Below are 18,440 nucleotides of genomic sequence, written 5' to 3' on the forward strand. Positions count from 1 at the left end.
ATCACTATACAAAAATTAATTTTTAAAGTTTATTAGTTGTAAAATAAAGGCATGATTCCATCATTGTTTTATTTTAAATTCCCAAAGTATGCCTATATTTTCTTGCTCTAGAGTGGCCTAACTCCTTAAAGCACGTCCAAGGAGGATTCCCCGTAAACGTTGGAATCGAATTTTCTTTTTCTTCCCAGTCGTATAATTCCCGTCGGTTCGACGTTATTCCGGGCACGTTTCGTTTTCCGCTGGCCATTCTACGGTACCCCAAACACCTTGCGTAACCGGAAACCGACCGGTAGAATTGACGGCGGATATCGGCAGCCATGACCGCAATGCAAATTCCAACGATTCGCTCGTCCTTTGATTTATTTTTATCCTCGCCTAATGCGATTTGTCTACGAAATTATAGAAAACACACGGTGATTTTATTCGACGCCGTTCGACGATGGTGGAACATACTGGCGCAACGAGACCGCAGGTTCAATTCGGAAGCAGTTATCGGCTGGACAGGATCGAGCGACACGTTTCGGGGACGCGAAACGTGACTGTAACAGACAACTAATTAACAGTCTGGAGAACGGAGAGGCAACGGCCAGGTCGACACGCGTTAACCAGATAGTTGCTACTCGACGAAATTGTCCGAACGATTGCCTGTCTAATGACCCGCCTAGCGGTCGGATTAAAATCGATACGCATTCGGGGAACATCGATCGATTCTGTTAGATAAGACCAAACGTTCGAAGGATGTAGTTCCTTTTAGCGAAAGTCGCAAAATCATAAATAGATATATCATTTCAACGTAGTTTTTCATTCCATTTACGAATATCATAATTATTTTCGTCGGGAACAAACCGTTCTCGAGATATTGATTTCTTTTTTCTTTTTTCGAAAAATTTATACATTGAAGTCTATGGGAGACGCCAACTTTAAATTTCTGCATAATAGAACTGCAATAACCCTTTGACTATGGCGGACTTTGAGACGTACCAGCCGTAGGTACCATACGAGAGGAATTCAGTCGCACCCTACACCGAGAACGGCGAAATTTTTCATTAGGCGGGCATTTTTGAGAAAGTAGATTGAAATAATCGAAACACTGAATTCCACTAAGCGCCTTTAGGCGCCAACAGTAGTCAAAGGGGTAAATAGAACCAATAACGAAAATATTTTTTACGTTTTAATATTGTATCCTAACCTACATCTAGATCGATATTCTTTCAAATAAAACAAGTTTTGATTAATGAAACGTATTACTTTGTCTTTTACAATGTTTCAAAGCTTAAGTGCGTACTCGTATACCATCTTACCATACTCGATATCGGTAAGTTACAATAGTTTCGATAAGAAACGAAACTGTAGCTGATCTTGTTATTACACTCGAACCTGAGGTTTAATAAAATTTTATTAGAACATATTTTCTAAATAAAAAGGTGGCATGTGTAAGAAATTATATTTTATCCGTTTCATTTTTATAATCATAACATTTTTGTTTGAAGACTGATTTAAATTATTAAATAAATAATTCAGCTGCAGGGATGAGACTATTATATTGCAATCCCCAGCCGTCTCCATTGAAACCATTTGGCATAGCGAAGATATGAAAGGTTAATAAAGAGAGGAGGAAGGCGAGAATCTAGCGAAAGAAAGTAGGAAAATTACACTGGCTCGGCAAGCATATTTATGCTGCTTGAACGACAGGGTGTGGCCATGCTCGGCGCACCCTCGTCTCCAGGATATCCTCCCGCGACAACTCTCCTGTCCTTTCACTCGCCTCTATCTCTCCCCGCATCTCTAATGTCTGTCTTGATCCCTCTTCCCTCAGTCTCTTCGAATTATGGTTATTGTCCAGGGCTGAGCAGAATTTGCCCAGGCTAGCCGCTTCCTAAGCGAATATTATACATCGTGTCGCGGCTATTACACAACCTTCCTCCACGGTAAATTTCAATTTAACAACAAAGCTTTGAAATTATTCCGATAAATTAATCGCGCATCAACGAGTAACCCATTAACGCTGAAAAGAATTCAAGAAGACATGGTAGAATTTCCTTTCCACGGCGATTCCGAGGATTCCCCTTAAATCTTTGCCCACCACGTTGGATTCGATGCGAAGTTTAAACAAATAAGCGAGCAGGCGAGGAAATAAACGGTGGAAAAACGCTCCCCCGTCGCTTCTATCTTTCATAAACGTATTTCACCGCGACACCGAATCGTAAATCTTTTCGAACAAATTTCAACCGCTCCCCCTAGCAGCTCGTTCCTTCGTTCGTTTTTCGATCGAGAAGCGGAGCCGTACTTTTTTCCCTACTTCGCCAATTTTTCTAGGTATTGTTTCGTCGCGTCGTTGGACGATAAATTAATGTTAGCTGCCGTTCTGTCCACCAACCAATCGATACTTATCTTCCGTCGAGCCGGCGGAAATTTCTCATTTCATTCCGGAAACGTAGCTGCCGGACATTACCAAGCCCGTACCGCTCGCCAGAAATGAATGGACGACCATAAATCTTGCATCGTGGTTTCGTTACGATGCGACTGCCGACCAACACTGCAACACGCGAATTCAAATCGCCACGCGTTCGCTCAATTTCCAGCCGCACAAAATACGGGGGGTTGTTCGTTTTAGGGAGATCGATTGATTTCAACTTGCAATGTATGAAAAAATCAATTTTTCATTTTGTCAACCCCCTTGCTTAAGAGATCCTTAACCCTTTGACTGCTGAATCAAGTCTGCAACACATCACTTTTCTTTTTATTCCATTTCATTTCTCAGCCGTATCATTGTAATGTGATAACATATGATGTGTAATTAGTAATATGCGTTGATAACTTTTATTTGATTATAAGTAGGATCACTTCATCGGACACATATGTGCGTCCATAGCAGTCAAAGGATTAAAATATTCGGTCTGTCCTTTTACAAATGTTGTAAATTTACAAATAACAAAAAAAAATTGTCACTTGCATCTTTTTAGTATTAAGTGCCTCAATTATAATTTGCAGAATCAAGTATGTATAATATTTCATATATTATATCTTCTTTATTCGTTTCAAAATTCAAACAATGAATAATTAGTTCTACTCGACGTTCCGCATAGCAGGATTAAATAGTCCACTAAACAATCCTAGTAACCAGAGGGAAAATAATCGTAGTCAAAGAGCGACATGCAAAGTTGCGTGTAGGCAATCAGACATTGCGTCCAGACAATCGAAAATCAATTCGTCTGCCACGAAAAGTAATTCCCGGAATGAGTCAGCCGAGTTTTGTCCACCTTCGACCCTCCATCACCGAACGCGTTTACATTCGAAATCAACCACTAGTGAAGGGTTGAATCATTCAGTGTTGCGTGTATTCCAATCAATTTCCCGGTTCGATTGGAATAAAATAAATAAACCCTATCGAAATACGTTTTAAGGTCTGATTAAACGACAACGGAATCAGTCGCCGCACAAAAACTCCGTCAACTTCGAAGAAAGACAACCTTGGAAGCTGTTCTTATCGATAAGTTACGACACCAGAAGGGGTTAAAGGTCGAGGATCTCATCGGTAGTGATCAAGAAACATGTCTTTGTCCGCTCGATAATCGCGTTACGAAGCGTGTAACGATTCGATGAATTCGCTAACAAAGAAGAGCAAAGCTCCTTCTCGACCCAGATTCAGTTTCTACGCAAACACCGGTCACGGTACGCGAGTTACGAGACGGCAAACAATCGCGAAGACGTTCGACGATCCTCGCAAACAATCGCGAACGAGGCAACGTCTGCCGCACATACGAGATGGTACGCGTTTACGTGACGAGTCTACCATCCTCCGACTCGTGTCGTATCTCCATAGAATCGATGTAAACTTTCTTACAAAAGATTAATCGTCCGCGACTTACTGCTTCCTTCCAGACCACGTAACTCGTCCACGTGTCCCGAAAGACACATTTATGGTCATCGTAAACGCTCTGACACTTTGGTCAAGAAAAATTGATAAAATGAAAAAGATTTCGTTCTGTCTGATCCTGAATATCGGGTGAATACCCGATAGTTTCATCGAAAATAAAGGGAGGAAAAATTAATTTCCTAAATAAACACCGAATAGGGTGTGCGACAACCCTCGCCGGTCGCGACGAATCGCACGATTAAAAATGAACACATTCAATGTTTTGCTCGTCTATTTCAGTTGAACGAGTTAACTCGTCCTGTTGTAGTAGGAGAAGGGATTCATTGAAGCCCCGGATGGAAGCAGACTGAACGAAGCGTTCCTTTGGACTCGTCCAGGACTCGTAGACCGTGCTAGTCGTCAACCCCGTCGGAGGAAGAATCTAATTTTACAACGACCTATATTTAGCCGAAACTTATTCCAGCAGAGACGTGCACCGGGTCACCGGACTTCTGTTTCATCCAGCCGAACAGGACAGCCAGACCGTGTTCTGCCTTCGAGACTACAACCTCGTCGAATCTAACGACGGATAATTTTCTTGCTAATTTTATTCGGTAAAGGAAATATTATCAATGGGGCGCGTTAAGTTTCTGATAATAAAATAATCTTCGAGCGTTCATTGCTGAGCGCGATCGTCGATTTTTCAACTCTCGGATGGCGGACCATGGAGAGAGCCCCAATTTTAAATTAATTTTGTATTTCAGATTATTTCCATCGGATTTTACTAATATGATATAATTATATTTTGCGATTCGTAGATATTTAGAATAATGCTTGAAGAAAATTTATGCCAATGGCAAACATACTTACACCCTCTACAGGGTCAAATATAAATGGCGAACGATACTTGGAACTTTTACCCCCCCTCGTGCTGGAATATCGGTCAATGTAAAATTACGCATCAATCGCGGATACCTTTGGAACTTTATATAGGAAGAAGCATTCAAAATTACCACACTGATTCACATCGGTATTATTAGCTCTATGAAGAAACGTGTCGGATAAAAGCATGCACTTTCAAATAAGAAGTTAAATTAATGGAGGGAATTTTTCGTGAAAATAAACATTTTCCCAGGAGGAGGAAATCTAAATTTGATTTGAAAAATTGCTTGCATTCTTTCGTCGTTTTAATTTGTAAAATTTCTTCGAAATGTGAATCGTCAGCCTGCCAGCTTTCAGCCATCAGACAACACAATTAAACTCGTCTTCCTGGGTCAAACGCGTTCTTGCCGAGACGATTACTGCCGTCAATAAGACCTGGACCTTTTAATTCATCGTTCGGTCGAACTCGGTGACTAATTGTTACTTCTTGATCGAGTCACCGGCCGTTGTGTTGGAACTTGACCTCTCCGACCAGTCATCATCTTTTCTACGTCTATAATCTATTCCAATCATCATTTCTAATATTCATGCAAATTATTTTTCTCCATTTGTACGAGCAAACTTCTTTTCAGTATCTCTATTGCCAATTGAGTAATTTGTAATTAACTCTTGGATGATTACTATGAAAATTTTCAATATTGTACAATTTTTTTTAACACATTATCCATTGGCCATAAATAAATGAAATACGCACTACCACCTTATAATTAACAATTACTAAGGTGTAACCTTTCTTTCCAATTTCCTCTTAATTGAATAACTTTCATTATTTCAACTGATTGTGAGTTGTATGTAAATTTGTAATAATCAAAAGGTTATTAATTGTTTGTTTTTTTTCAACAGCCAATACTTTGAGAAAGCCTATTAATAGATTTCCAGTAGATAGTGTTAGAATAAATTTCTAAAATAGAATAATATTTTTTACTATTTAAAACTGTACTTCTAATTGTTTTATCTTATCTTTGAGAAAGAGGAAAACTGAGAAGAGACGAGAAAGTGGACGCGATGCAAAGTGTCGCTTGAACGAGTCCGCGCAACACTCTAAATGAATTTCTCGGTACTGAAAGATTGAACGTCGCGAATTCACCAGCGGATTGACAAACGCATTCCGCGAACACCTTCGTAGAGACGTACGTAGAAACAGGAATGGAAGAAACAAATGGGAAATCGGGCGAAGCGAACGCGTGGAGAAAAATGTTTCATCACAGGCACAGAGAGCCTTCGAGTTAAACAAGGAAAACTGATGATTCACGTGGAATTGAATTCATTCTAGGAAAGGAAAGCTTCCTATTTTGGACCGTATCCTTGTGAAAAGAATCGTGGGAAAATAATCCGAGAACCGACACGATTTACAGCGACCAAATCATATTTAACTTCGGTATTTCGTTTAAGTTTTTCATACAAAAACTGACTCATATCCTCGTAGGAGCAGACGGATAATTGTTTAGGAGATATTAACAATTCAAATTAGTTACTCCTTACATTCCAAAGTATAACAGAATATCATACATAAATGGCTAGCTCCATAATTAGAAATATGACTGCAAAACCAAAGATGCGCGAGTTCAAATCCCGGTTCCTTAATTTTTTTTTTTTTTAAGTACTTTCTTCTTTTTCTTATATCTAATTTATTATTCAAGCTATACTATAATTATTTTTCATTTTCTTTTATATTACTGCGATGTTTCTCGGTCGAACATCGCAGTAACAAAGAGATTAATTAAATTAGTTTCCGGATCATCGCGAAACGTAGTAAGTTATAAATAAATCAGTGTTTATGGTGATAAAGATCGTGCAGTTTGAGGAGGAACGGTTCGTATGTAGCAGTATGTGGACGATCAGGCTTCCGTCCGTAAGCAACGCGTCTAGACGGTAATAAACAGAGGGCACGTCGTCGTTCATTTTGTTTTGTCCACTTTGTGCTTGGCCAGCGCTTGGGAAAACTTCCCAGAGAATGGATTAAAAACAAAATGAACTTGGATTAGCGGTTTTTAAATCAACTGCGTTAACTGCGACGTATCGTGGCTAATTGACGCTAGAAATTCGATTGCATCGAATTAATTAAAAGTTCGGTTAATGCCTCAACATAGTGGTATCGAAGATTCAAATTATCAATGTTTTAAACATTCTTTTCGTTCGATTGTTGTTATGTAGAACCCCAAAGAATTATCGTTTTAACGTTTTACCTGTTGTTTGAGGTGAGCAAGAAGCGATTTCAACGGCGAATAATTACAGTAAATTAGCAATCATGCTGCTTCTAATGAAACAAAGTTCTCTGGTAATTACGCTCGACCCTGAACGCTTGATATAATTTCCTCCAGCGGGTGTAATTCGCGTAGTTTGCACGACACTTTCGCTCTTCCAACTTGTGCAAACGTAGCTGGGAAACGTAGCGTTCTTTAAATCTCTCCGCGGACAGATAGGAGATTGGTAATTAACATTTCTTAGCGGTTGAATCATCCAGGATAATCCCCCTTGCCATTATCAGATTTTTCATTTTTGAAAATTATTTCTCACGGTAATATTAATATTTCGTTTCTTACACCACTATTCTATTTTGATCTACGCCAAAATCTCGTTACATCATTTTACCAGCTTTTCCGTGTTTTCATCGGAAAACGATCGATGGGGTTGCGGAATGCGAGGCTTATCCCCGATTCCTGGGGCGTTTCTGTACCTTGGACATCCGAGGGGATCGTGGTTAAGATCAAGATAGGATCGCGCGTGACTCGATGACGAACAGAGTCCGAGTCAGAGAACGAAAGAATAGCCCTGGATCTCTTCTACGTCCATGCGAGTACGAGTATATTCGATCCGTGCGAAACGAGCCGGCTCTGGCGTAATTAGTAACACATGTGGTGAGCGTTGAACGAACCCCACCCATCGATACACGCTGCCTGACAACCAGAGAAAACTTTCACGCCGAGAAATGCGAGAAAACTCGACGAAACGATTCCAACATCGATCCTGTAGCTATTGTAATCGCTCAAATCCTGGGAAATATGCAAACAACGCTTTTTCAAACCGTTCCACGACGGTAGAAAATTCGCCAAAAATTCTTTTTCTATTTAATCCTTGATTTTTTTTTAATTTTATCAAATGGAAATTATCGAATACGATAAGCACGTTATTCTAAATTTTTCAAAAGATAAATAAAAATAGATATAAATTTGAATGCTGATTATAATTTTTTGTGTGTTTATAATTAGTCTTTCGAGTTCCACTAAATTTATTTAATTAATTATCCTACGTGTTCTTTTTAAATAAGCAGTAGTCCTCCATAAGATACGAAAATTCGAAGAACTGTTGAATTTATGAAGGGCTCTGCGATTGAAAACGTTTTCAGTGTAAACGAAAGGGAATCTGGAAATTTACATAACAACGAGGCTGCGCGTAACGTTACGTATCTAAAATTTTATAAGTGCTTCTGCCGGAAATGGGCTAACTAGAAACTAGCGTGATATCGTGGCCACTGGGATGCTTCCGTTCTACCATTTTATTCTTTGAACACTATCTCGAAACGATAACGTTGTATTAGGGGATCTTATAATCGAGGTTATTCCAACTGTTTTTTCCTCGTAAACAATTTAAAACTGTTAAGTATATAAATGGAATAGTTAATTTTAAAGCTTTCTATTTGTTAATTTAAATTATTAGTATAGTAACAATATTTTTAAAAAATTCTTTCAGATCGTCGAAACAACGTTTGTTCTCACGGATCGTTAGTTATCGCATCGTTTTTTCCCCGTTCGACCAGTCCAGAAAACGTATTTTCTGGCAACGAATTTAACGTTCGGAAATACCGTGTACCCGTTGGCCATGGTGCAAGCAAATTTCTATGGAAATCAGCGTGCAAGCCCGCGATGCAAAACTGGTAGCTCGTCACCGCGGAACCGAGCGCAGAACGGTTTCCAACTTTTCCGTTCGGCTTGAAAAATTCTGTCCCAACGTTTTATGGAAATTTCCACGATCCCCTCATTGATTTCCTTCCTTCGAACGAGACTCGGGGCTGTTTCGGTTTCAGCTTCCGTTCGATTAAGATTTCACCGATTAGAATCAAATGTTCCTAACGAACCTTGAATATTTTCAACTAAAACCATGGATTCTTTATTTTTTATTTTTTAAATAATTTCTGTAGTCGCTAATGACTCTATTGTTAATGCGAAGGTCATGATAATAGGGAAGAATACAATAATAACGAAGGAAGGAAATAAAAGTGCAGCAAATTGCTTTTGTCCAGTGGCAGTGAAACTGCTTCTATTCTATACCGACTTTCTCCCCTCCTTCATCGGCCGATTAACGAGCAGTCAGGGTGTTTTTTCTTTTTTTTTTTTTTGGGTGCTCGATGACGTCACCTTCCTCTACCGCCCTCCACGGTGCCACTAATACGCTCCACCATCCCAACGAACCTTCGTCCATTTACTAGACCAGAGGGCAAACAGAACACATCGAGCGTTTCCGAAACAAGCACTTCGATTGATTAATACTACAACTTCGTTTCCTTACATCTAGGGTCGCTATTTAATGAGCCTGTCCTTCTTACTGTCTATTCATAATTTAATTCGGGGACTTAAAATCAGTACAATTTTGATACCAGTATAATGCCAACAAAGTTATACCAAAGTTATACCGAAATACAGTAGGTGATCAAATTATTAGAGCCGCTCGCATAAATTGAAAATTAAATGAAAACCGAGTTAAACAGTGTTTTTGTTACTTTTTTATGATGTATTGATGCTTGTAAAGTTATGATACACAGTTGAAAAGGGTGAAAGTTCTTGATTGGCCTGAAAATTCTCTGGACCTTAACCCCATCGAAAATTTATGGGAACATTTACTATATTAATTAATGTCAATTGATTGAACATCTGATAAAAATGGGCCAAAAGTAAAGCAATCAAAATGAATTGCTTAAAATGCATCAAAAGTACGCTGAAAAGAATTGAGGCAGTAATTGCAGCAATATAATCTTTTAAATGTATTTGTTTATTTTTATAAGTATTTTTTTATATATTAATAGTAGAGAATTATTGTTTAAAAGTTACACAATGTAAAAACCTTAAAATTGTCGGTCTATTTCTACACAAACACGAGAAACCCAGTTTTCATATCATGGCTCTAATAATTTGATCACCCACTGTAGATGAAAACCTAAAACATTAGAGTATCAGAACCGAAATGCATACTGGTATTTTTTTATTGATATTTTCTTTGGTCATATTGTAGATTAAACTTTAATCTAATCTGAACTGCTTTCAAACTAATCTTATGCAGTTCGGTACATACCTATTTGTACCGCAACCGGTCAAATCACCTGTCGTGGTAAATGACGCTAAGTTACACGTGTTTATCGGATTTAACAAATAAAAATATAAATAAATGATGTAAAATTAATTGTATATATTTAATAGAAAAAGTCATGAAGTGAAATGTGAAAAAGCGATAACATTTTATGCGAATTTTCTAATCTAATGTTTACAACCGGTCCATGGAATGTTTAATGTTAAACCATTATATCATGACGTCTGTTTTACACTTTTGTTAATAACATTTCGTTACCATAGAAAGTTCTGGAATTGCAGGGACAGTCATATTAATATAGTGGCCCTTCTCGATTTAGCCGTTGACGAATAAAGTCTACAATTTTTCAGAAAAATTGTAGACTTTATTCGTCAACGGCTAAATCGAGAACGATCAATCTGTTTTACACTTTTGTTAATAACATTTCGTTACCATAGAAAGTTCTGGAATTGCAGGGACAGTCATATTAATATAGTGGCCCTGGGCAATCCCACCACTCTTACACGTCATATCGGTGTTTTGGATTCTATAAGGGTTTTGGTGGTATAACCGAAAAATACCGGTATTTTTAGTTTCGGTATAAGTCTCTGATTGAACCATCAGCGAAAGAACACTTCGACACATTAACTGGGTGAAAAAAATTACTTTGATTACAGAAAATGCTAAGAATTCTACTGCTGTCCTATTTTTATTATCTCTACTACTCTAGCAGCCATTTAATCATCAATGGTTTACACGATAGTAAACGAATCTTTCTTACCAGCTTCGCTCCATTTACTCGGGCAATGTAAACTAGGTTTCAAGTTTAGATGGTCCAGTTGGTGTTATTTCGAACTCGGTCACCCTGTGTGTTAATTCACCGTTCGACCCGGCCCTTTCTTTGCGGAGCGGCGCGGCGTCGCGTTTACCGTGACAAATATTTACACGCTGGCCGAAACTGACAATGAGCCGCGAAGTTGTCGCAGCCGGCTTTTCGAGCTCGAAAGGAAATTCGTTTAAGTCGGCTGTTCGCGGAGATAACCGTGCGCCGGAAGAGCGAAGGTAAAACCACCCGAGAGACTTCGGCCGTGCTCCGATGTGACCGAAACACAGGGATGTTTACCGAATAGCAGCTGCGTTCTTGCCACTGTGTTTCATCTTGCGTCCGCCGGTTGTTTACCGGCTTAACGAGTAACCAAGTCGTGAATCGTGCTTTAGAATTATTATTTTACACTGTTCGCGTAGTTTCGTCAAAGTATTTTTAACCCTCGAACCGTATGCGCAGAAATTTTTCAAAGGGTGGATTTCTAAACTTAAAACTTGTTTCTTTTTTTTCTTTAATTTTACTCGTTGAATGTTATTGAGATATACAGAGTGCCTCAGGAGGGTGATTCTATAGGGTTATCCAAATTAAGTGTCACATCTTCAAATTGATTTTTTTATGGTTTCTTTATTTTAACACAAAGTCTACTGTATGACATTAATTATCAAAGACAATATTATTTAAATGTCCTCCTCGGCTTTTTTCACGAGCCTGATGCTCAATTTCATCAATAGCGACTGTGATTTTGTTGCTCAGCTCGTCAATAGGCGTAAATGGAGTAAATTTCACTTTCCATAAACCCCATAAAAGAAATCTAATGGTGTTAAATCATCCGATCTTGGTGGCAATTGGTGTCTCCTCCTCGTGAAAAATTACTCGTTCGTTAAATTTGATCAAACGTATCAAGCTTGCAAAAAACGCGGAGAAAGACCGTTGAATGATATTGTTTTTCATAATTAATGTCATAAAATAGACTTTGTATTAAAATAATCATACAAAAATCAAATACTTTGCGTTTTATTTTAATTTGAAGATGTGACACTCAATTTGGATAACCCTGTATAAGCAAGGGATGATTTCTGTTTGAGTTAATGTTAGCAACCTTTTAGAATAAAAATAATGCTCACAAAATGGTCCTTATATAACAAATAATTTGCCGTTGACTTCATTACAAAATTCCGTTTCATTCTCGAGATATGTAAAAAAAAAAAGATTTTTCAAGCTAACCTTTGATGAAACTTTTCAACCCTTAAATGAACGAGTTAGCGCGTATATAAAAAATACGAGCACATGTACTTGACGAATTTTCGAGCTCAATTTACTCAAAAACGCAAGCTCAAACGAAAATAATTTTTTACTTAAATAGAATTCACCTCTTACCCGGTTGTACTACCCGACCTAAAACACCCTGTATAAAAATAATTCAATAATTTTATATGCTTCGAAGTAAAATTCAGCCAAATAAAAATTAGACATCGTTTCGATCTTCTTCGAAACGATAATAATAATAATGATCGTAGCGTTAATAATCATCCGTAAGATTCGCAGAAATTTCTTGCCGGTTCAGAAAATCGTTGAATCAAACGTTAATAAGAGTCTCGTTCGATCTTCCGCTTTACAAATAGAACGTTCAAGCGGTTCTGTATATAGGATCTCATTGTTCGCGCGAAGACAGGGTACAGAGGGTTTATCGAGTAATCTGTCATTGTCGGTGCTGGTGGGTTCGTAAAAACGTCCTGAAGAAGCTCTTCCACGCGTTTTAAGTGGCAGAAAAGTCCACGTTCGTGAAAAGAGGCTGTCCAAAGAACAAGGCGTACCGTTGTGCCGTACCGGTCCGGGTGGTTGATCATATTTTTAAGTAACGCTCGTAAAACTCGGGTCTCGTGGCTAATAAACGTACTTTACGTTTACCGTAATAACCTAAGACACTTGACAAACAATCGAGACGTTTGTTTTCTAATCAGGGAAGAATATTACACATTGTTTTTCAAATTGATCTGTTTTCGGGAAAAGTAATGATTTTCTTACTTATTCCAAAAAATAAAGTAATTAAAAAACTGGTAAACGATACTGTTTATAATGATAATAATATTGCAATGGCTAATAAGACACTTGACAAACAATCGAGACGTTTTTGTTCAGACTATTCACACTATTAGTTTTCGAATTCAACTTTTTTTGGGTAATGATTTTCTTATTCATTGCAAGAAATAAAATACTTCATTTTTGAATATCATAGCTTATACAATAGACTTCTGTATAACGCGAAGATATTTCCGCTACTGTTTTCATATAAACCGATTTTTTTTTTCAAATTATCCTATTTGATAAAACATGGAAAATAAAAGTTGCCACGGCAATAATCATTCCAAACATGTTACTTTAGATTATTCGCGTTTACCAATCATATAACATATTAATTGTGTTTTACAGGAGTCTCCTGTAAAATATTTCATTTTCAAATATCATTGCAGAATTACAATTAAGAATAAGTTTACTTTCAAGTTATAATACAAGTGAATTTCTTCACTTTCTTCAAGTGAAGAAAGATAGAGGTAAACGATAGTACTTTTATCTTTTGTTTGAAAAAAAAAAAAGAGAAACTAATATCAAAGAGACATTATTGTTATACACACGTGTAAGAGGATAAATGCGTGTGTCACATGTTGACACAGAGAGGAGGCATTCTGTGTACGCGCCGGCGCTTCCTGCAGTTAACGACCTCGATTGCATATAAATGCCCCGTGGCTTTAATGGTTTCGAAGTAAGGCCGAAGGCCCCGACTGATAAAATCCACTCTCTCTCCTACCGTGCCTCGGCATGCTTATTAAGGCTGTTTCACACCAGACTCCCTATCGGATACGTTATCTACGATACCGTGGCACGACGTCGATGTCCTGACGTAACCGAGCATCCATAAATCACTCTTTAACCCTTTAACTCAACAGTTTGCCTAGGAGACAGAGTTCACTTTCACATCGAAGTGAAAACCGTCTAATTGTAAGTAAATTTAGTTGCGATAAGGTGCGAATTTTGTCATTGTCATTGTAAACCATTTTCGCGCTTTCTATATTGCCATTCCAATCGGCAATATGGCAAGAGTTTACTATAATATCACTAATAATGTAGAGAAAAAAATCTTTTTGCCCCGAATTCTAGCGTTGAAGTCTAATGAAAATATTCTTAATAGAAAATACGAAAAATCAAAATCGATTTTCTTCGATATCGAAGCGAACGTGTTCGAGAAGAATTCGATGAACTCGGTCTACCCCTTAACGACGCGACGCGGCACGACTCCGAAGGAAAGAAGTTGACAGAAAGGTTTCGTCGGAGGGTTAGTTGTTTGTAAGATCCTTGATAAGGATAACTTTCTCGAGGGAAAAGAAAGGAATCGTTTGGATGGAATGAGAGGGCGCAGGCGCCAAGTACGAAAGCACAGAGTCGATATACGAGGCTTTCGTACACAGGAATCGACCCTGCTTCTTATTGTTAGTCATCTCGGCACACATCCGCGGAATAGCTCTGTTTGTGACACACGCGTGAAATAATGCCACGTACACAAACGCAACCGGTGGCGAGGATCACGCGTAAGTGAGAAATATGGAGGCTGGTACATGGCTCGGGCATTAATTCGTACTTAGGGTAATCGTGTTTAAACTTGCTCGCATAATGCTTCAGCTTAGAGCTACAAGGGCTGAACGAAATAAACGAACACGAAAATCCGAAGAAATTCCAAGAACGTTAAACTAATCGACTAGATTGCTCTTCGTGAATGGAACTGACGTTTCTGAAGAAAATTGATGATGTTACTTTAACTCTTAACTCTTTCCAGTATTTTGTACTACCTCGAAAAATTAAAATTACTTCAGCTACTTTGTTCAATTTTATGAGAATACAATTTCTGCGGTTTTGTTTTCCAAAATTTTATGCTTCAAAGAGTTAACTGGTGAGGGGTGCTTTTCGAGGAACGATGAAACTTTTAATCAAATGTCTGTTTAACTTTTTTGTATAAGATATTTTTAATTTATGAAATTTATTTATTACTTATGCATCTGCATTTTTTAAATAATTAGTTGGATAAAGAGAATAATTGAGGTATGTCAGACTCCATATCACCAATTAAGGATTAAGAAAAATGATGTAAAATTTTGTCAAACGTTACCCTAATAACCCGTGTCAAGAAGAAAAATTAATTTATTTCCTCTGACCCCTGTGCATTAGAAAATTAGAGATTTTATCTGTCTACAGCGTGTCACGAATACACTCGTTCGTTTCGTGTGCTTAAATTAACTTGACTCATTCGCTTTACAGTGAAACAAGAAATACAGAAAAGTTTACTATGAATCTCCTAGAGTTTAATGTGAAATCCAGGAAAAAAGATGATATTCTAAACACTAGTGGCTTGGAATAACCCGTAAAGGATTCTTAAATAAATGACCAATTCAGAGCTTCGAATTACAGTTATACATATATGAGTCATGATATACTCCTAACAGAGTAACTAGCTAATAAGACACGTTCAAGTGATAGAACTACGAGAAATTCTGTTATCGATCTGTTATTGAAAGAAATCACAGTCACGTACGTACCGATGTACAAAGGAAAGCGGAAGATGACTAAAAAAGGAAAAGTCGCCACATCGATGAATGAGAAATATTAATCACGAAGCTTTGTTCGGAAATTTTACAAGAATCACGAAGACTTCTTATTCTTGCATTATTTCATATTAGTGTAAATCAGTTTTCCATAGGATCTAATGTTTTCAGTGTCTTAGTTCTTAATTAATACGTTGAATACTGGAGGTGGGTTCACCAATAATCAGCATTGCTAATTAGATATACAGTAGACTATTGATAACTCTCCACATTCGATTTCTGTGTCGCGTTTAATCTAAATGCTTCTGTTTGTTAATAAAACCGTCTGGAATCAATAAACTACACGCGATAAGATAACCGTAATTTCAATTAAAACGTCGGGTCGTTCCTTAATAATTCATCGACCGAAGCAAAAAGGATCGCGGATGAAATTTCCGAGAGATTCGAGGAAAATCGCGAGGGCCGCTCTATTATTCGTAAAACAATTAGCGTGTTCGGTGACCCGGCTTTAAATTATAGCGCGTTGGCTCGCTACTGTCTCTCTTTCTCTACCCGTCACCTCTCCTTTAGTACGCTTAATCCGGAATAGTTGGTGAATTACCAAGGCACGATGAAGTATTACCCTCTCGATGTCCATATTTCTCCCAGCTAATCCGAGGATAAGGTTCTCGCGAAAAAATATCGAGCTAATTAAGTGAATTAAATTAATTATATTAATTAAATGACTCACTCGGTATATTACTATCTCTGAATGACAACTATGGCAATAAACATAACAAAAGCATTCAAGGCTTTTGTTTAAATGAATTAAACGAATTCATCGACCCACTCGGTATATCATATATGCAGAATAATTTTTATTAAAATAATAAAAAAAGAATAAACAAAAGCTTTCAAGGCGTTCCTAATAAATAGACTGAAAATCTTTATGCGATTATGTATACTTTTGTATAAATTATTTTCTCCCTTCAGGCGACCAAATATAAATATTATTTGAATTCATCTATTTTGCATGTTTTAAAAATTTAAACCCATTCGAGACGACGATTTTCTTCGAACACGGTCCTCAGGAGCTTGAGAATTTTTCTGTAAGACTGAACTATTATTACGCGTCGTCAGATAATTTTTAGATTTTTTGGTACACAGTAAAACCAATGCCAAATTTTCTTTTCCTGTACTTTACAGATTTCATTAGTTCCAGAAAAATCTTATTTCGACGACTAGTTTACTCAGAATAACTGATAATTGCACATTACTGTTATTGCACAGACGGTGTGCAGGCTGTCTTATAGCCTCGGAAATCCATTGCACACACGGTGTGCAATCGGTCTCGAATGGGTTAAATAATTTGTATATATGTGTATGTAATTTACATATTTTTCATATGATTTGATACGTTATAATTGAAAATTCTGAAACTCACCACTTTGTCGTCCGCGTATATGACGGAGAACCTCGGTGCCCCCGTGGCCAACACAGAGCATAGCACCATCAACGTGGTCCGAAGCAGTATCATCTTGCGAGCACGAGCTTCTTCCTACCAGCCAAACTAACACCGATATTCTCACTGTTTTTATCACACGACGCAGCACCACGATTGTGCCAGTACACGAAATCTAACGAAGAACCGAACCACCTCGTTACAGCGCACCACACGCGATTACAGAGGCTGGAAGCATGCTTTGGCTTCGCGAGACATCCGGGTCTCCCTTTCGCGAGCGAACACGATGATGATTAATCGAAGAAGAAAACGAAGGAATATCACAGTACCGATGGCAGTGATAGAATCGGCGAACACAAAGAGGACGCGTCCGAAGGGAACCTTTCTACGAGATCCGCGGTTTATTCAATGCCACACGGTGCACACTTTTTTCCTCGTGGTTAGTCGAGTTCGTGAGTTAGCAAACCCCCTCCCTCTGCCCTTTGGCGTCGCGACGCGTCTCCGCTCTTCTTCCGTTCCCGTTTCCTGCGCGCAAACCTGCTCCCGATTTCTGTCAACTTGCCGTTCCCTCGACCCCGACGTCGACGGATTCCCGGTTCTTGCTTTCCTCCCTGTTCGGACTTCCCGGCTGCTACCACGTCCATCCGCCGACCTGAAACGATCAAACCCAATCAATTTTTCCCCGTTCGATAGATTAATACCTATCACGCACCGGATGGGTCTTACACCTGCAGCCGATGCAACTTACGTACCGTCCACGAGACTTAAATCAGCGACCTACCATATTCGACTTACTCCGTGTATTAAGGGGGGGAAACCAGTGTGATTGAAATTTCGTTTTTAGAATGATACCTTGAAATATTAAAATATAACTCGCAGAAATGATGTTTCAAAAACTTTGAAACATTTCCAAAGGTAGCATCAGTGTCCTCCATCCCTCTCTTAATAAAAATAATTCCTACTCTAAGCTTAAACTATCTCTAAGTAAGAGATCCTGAATGGAATTTGAAATATCATAAGCGTGAATCATTCAAAAAGTTGCAACTCAATGTCAAAAATTTCTATTTTTGCTTATACATGTGCTCGTTTCATTATTTAATATCACGACTCATGGGAAGTTTTCCATCCGCATTAGTAATCGTTTTTCTCAGAACTTACTATTAGGTAGAAGGAAGTAAACCAATCTTTATCTTACAAAAAGGAAACATTTCGAGTTCCTTTAAATTTCCAAGTAGTCTAACTTGAAAAATTATATAATAGAAGTTTCAAACAACTTTTAATCGCGAATCTTTTTTTTTCATTGATTTAATAAAGTTTGAAACATTTGTTGCATACTCAACACGTTACTCGGAGCCGTCTAATAAGTTTACGTCGTTGCGGTTCAAACGTTAGTCACGTATCAGAAAAAAAGCGAAGCAGGAAGTTGGAAATTATTACACGTTTACATTAATCGCCTGTATCCCTGCAACCGTTCACCAATTTCCGCTCGTTTCTACTATCAAC

The 18,440-nt window shown here is 38.1% G+C and overlaps 1 protein-coding gene across 4 annotated transcripts in view; it reads right to left on the reverse strand.

The window, feature by feature from the left end:
- The window catches only part of LOC114876911 (matrix metalloproteinase-2), a 118,408-nt gene that overhangs the window by 96,732 nt on the left and 3,236 nt on the right, over window positions 1–18,440 (reverse strand). For all 4 annotated transcript variants that reach the window (XM_029188837.2, XM_029188839.2, XM_029188836.2 and 1 more), the window contains one exon: window positions 16,920–17,589. In XM_029188837.2, the coding sequence (XP_029044670.2) occupies window positions 16,920–17,012 (93 nt within the window). In that variant the 5' untranslated portion in view covers window positions 17,013–17,589. The remainder of the gene's footprint in view (window positions 1–16,919; window positions 17,590–18,440) is intronic.

Source organism: Osmia bicornis, chromosome 1 (assembly GCF_907164935.1).
Source record: "Osmia bicornis bicornis chromosome 1, iOsmBic2.1, whole genome shotgun sequence".
NCBI lineage: Eukaryota > Metazoa > Arthropoda > Insecta > Hymenoptera > Megachilidae > Osmia > Osmia bicornis.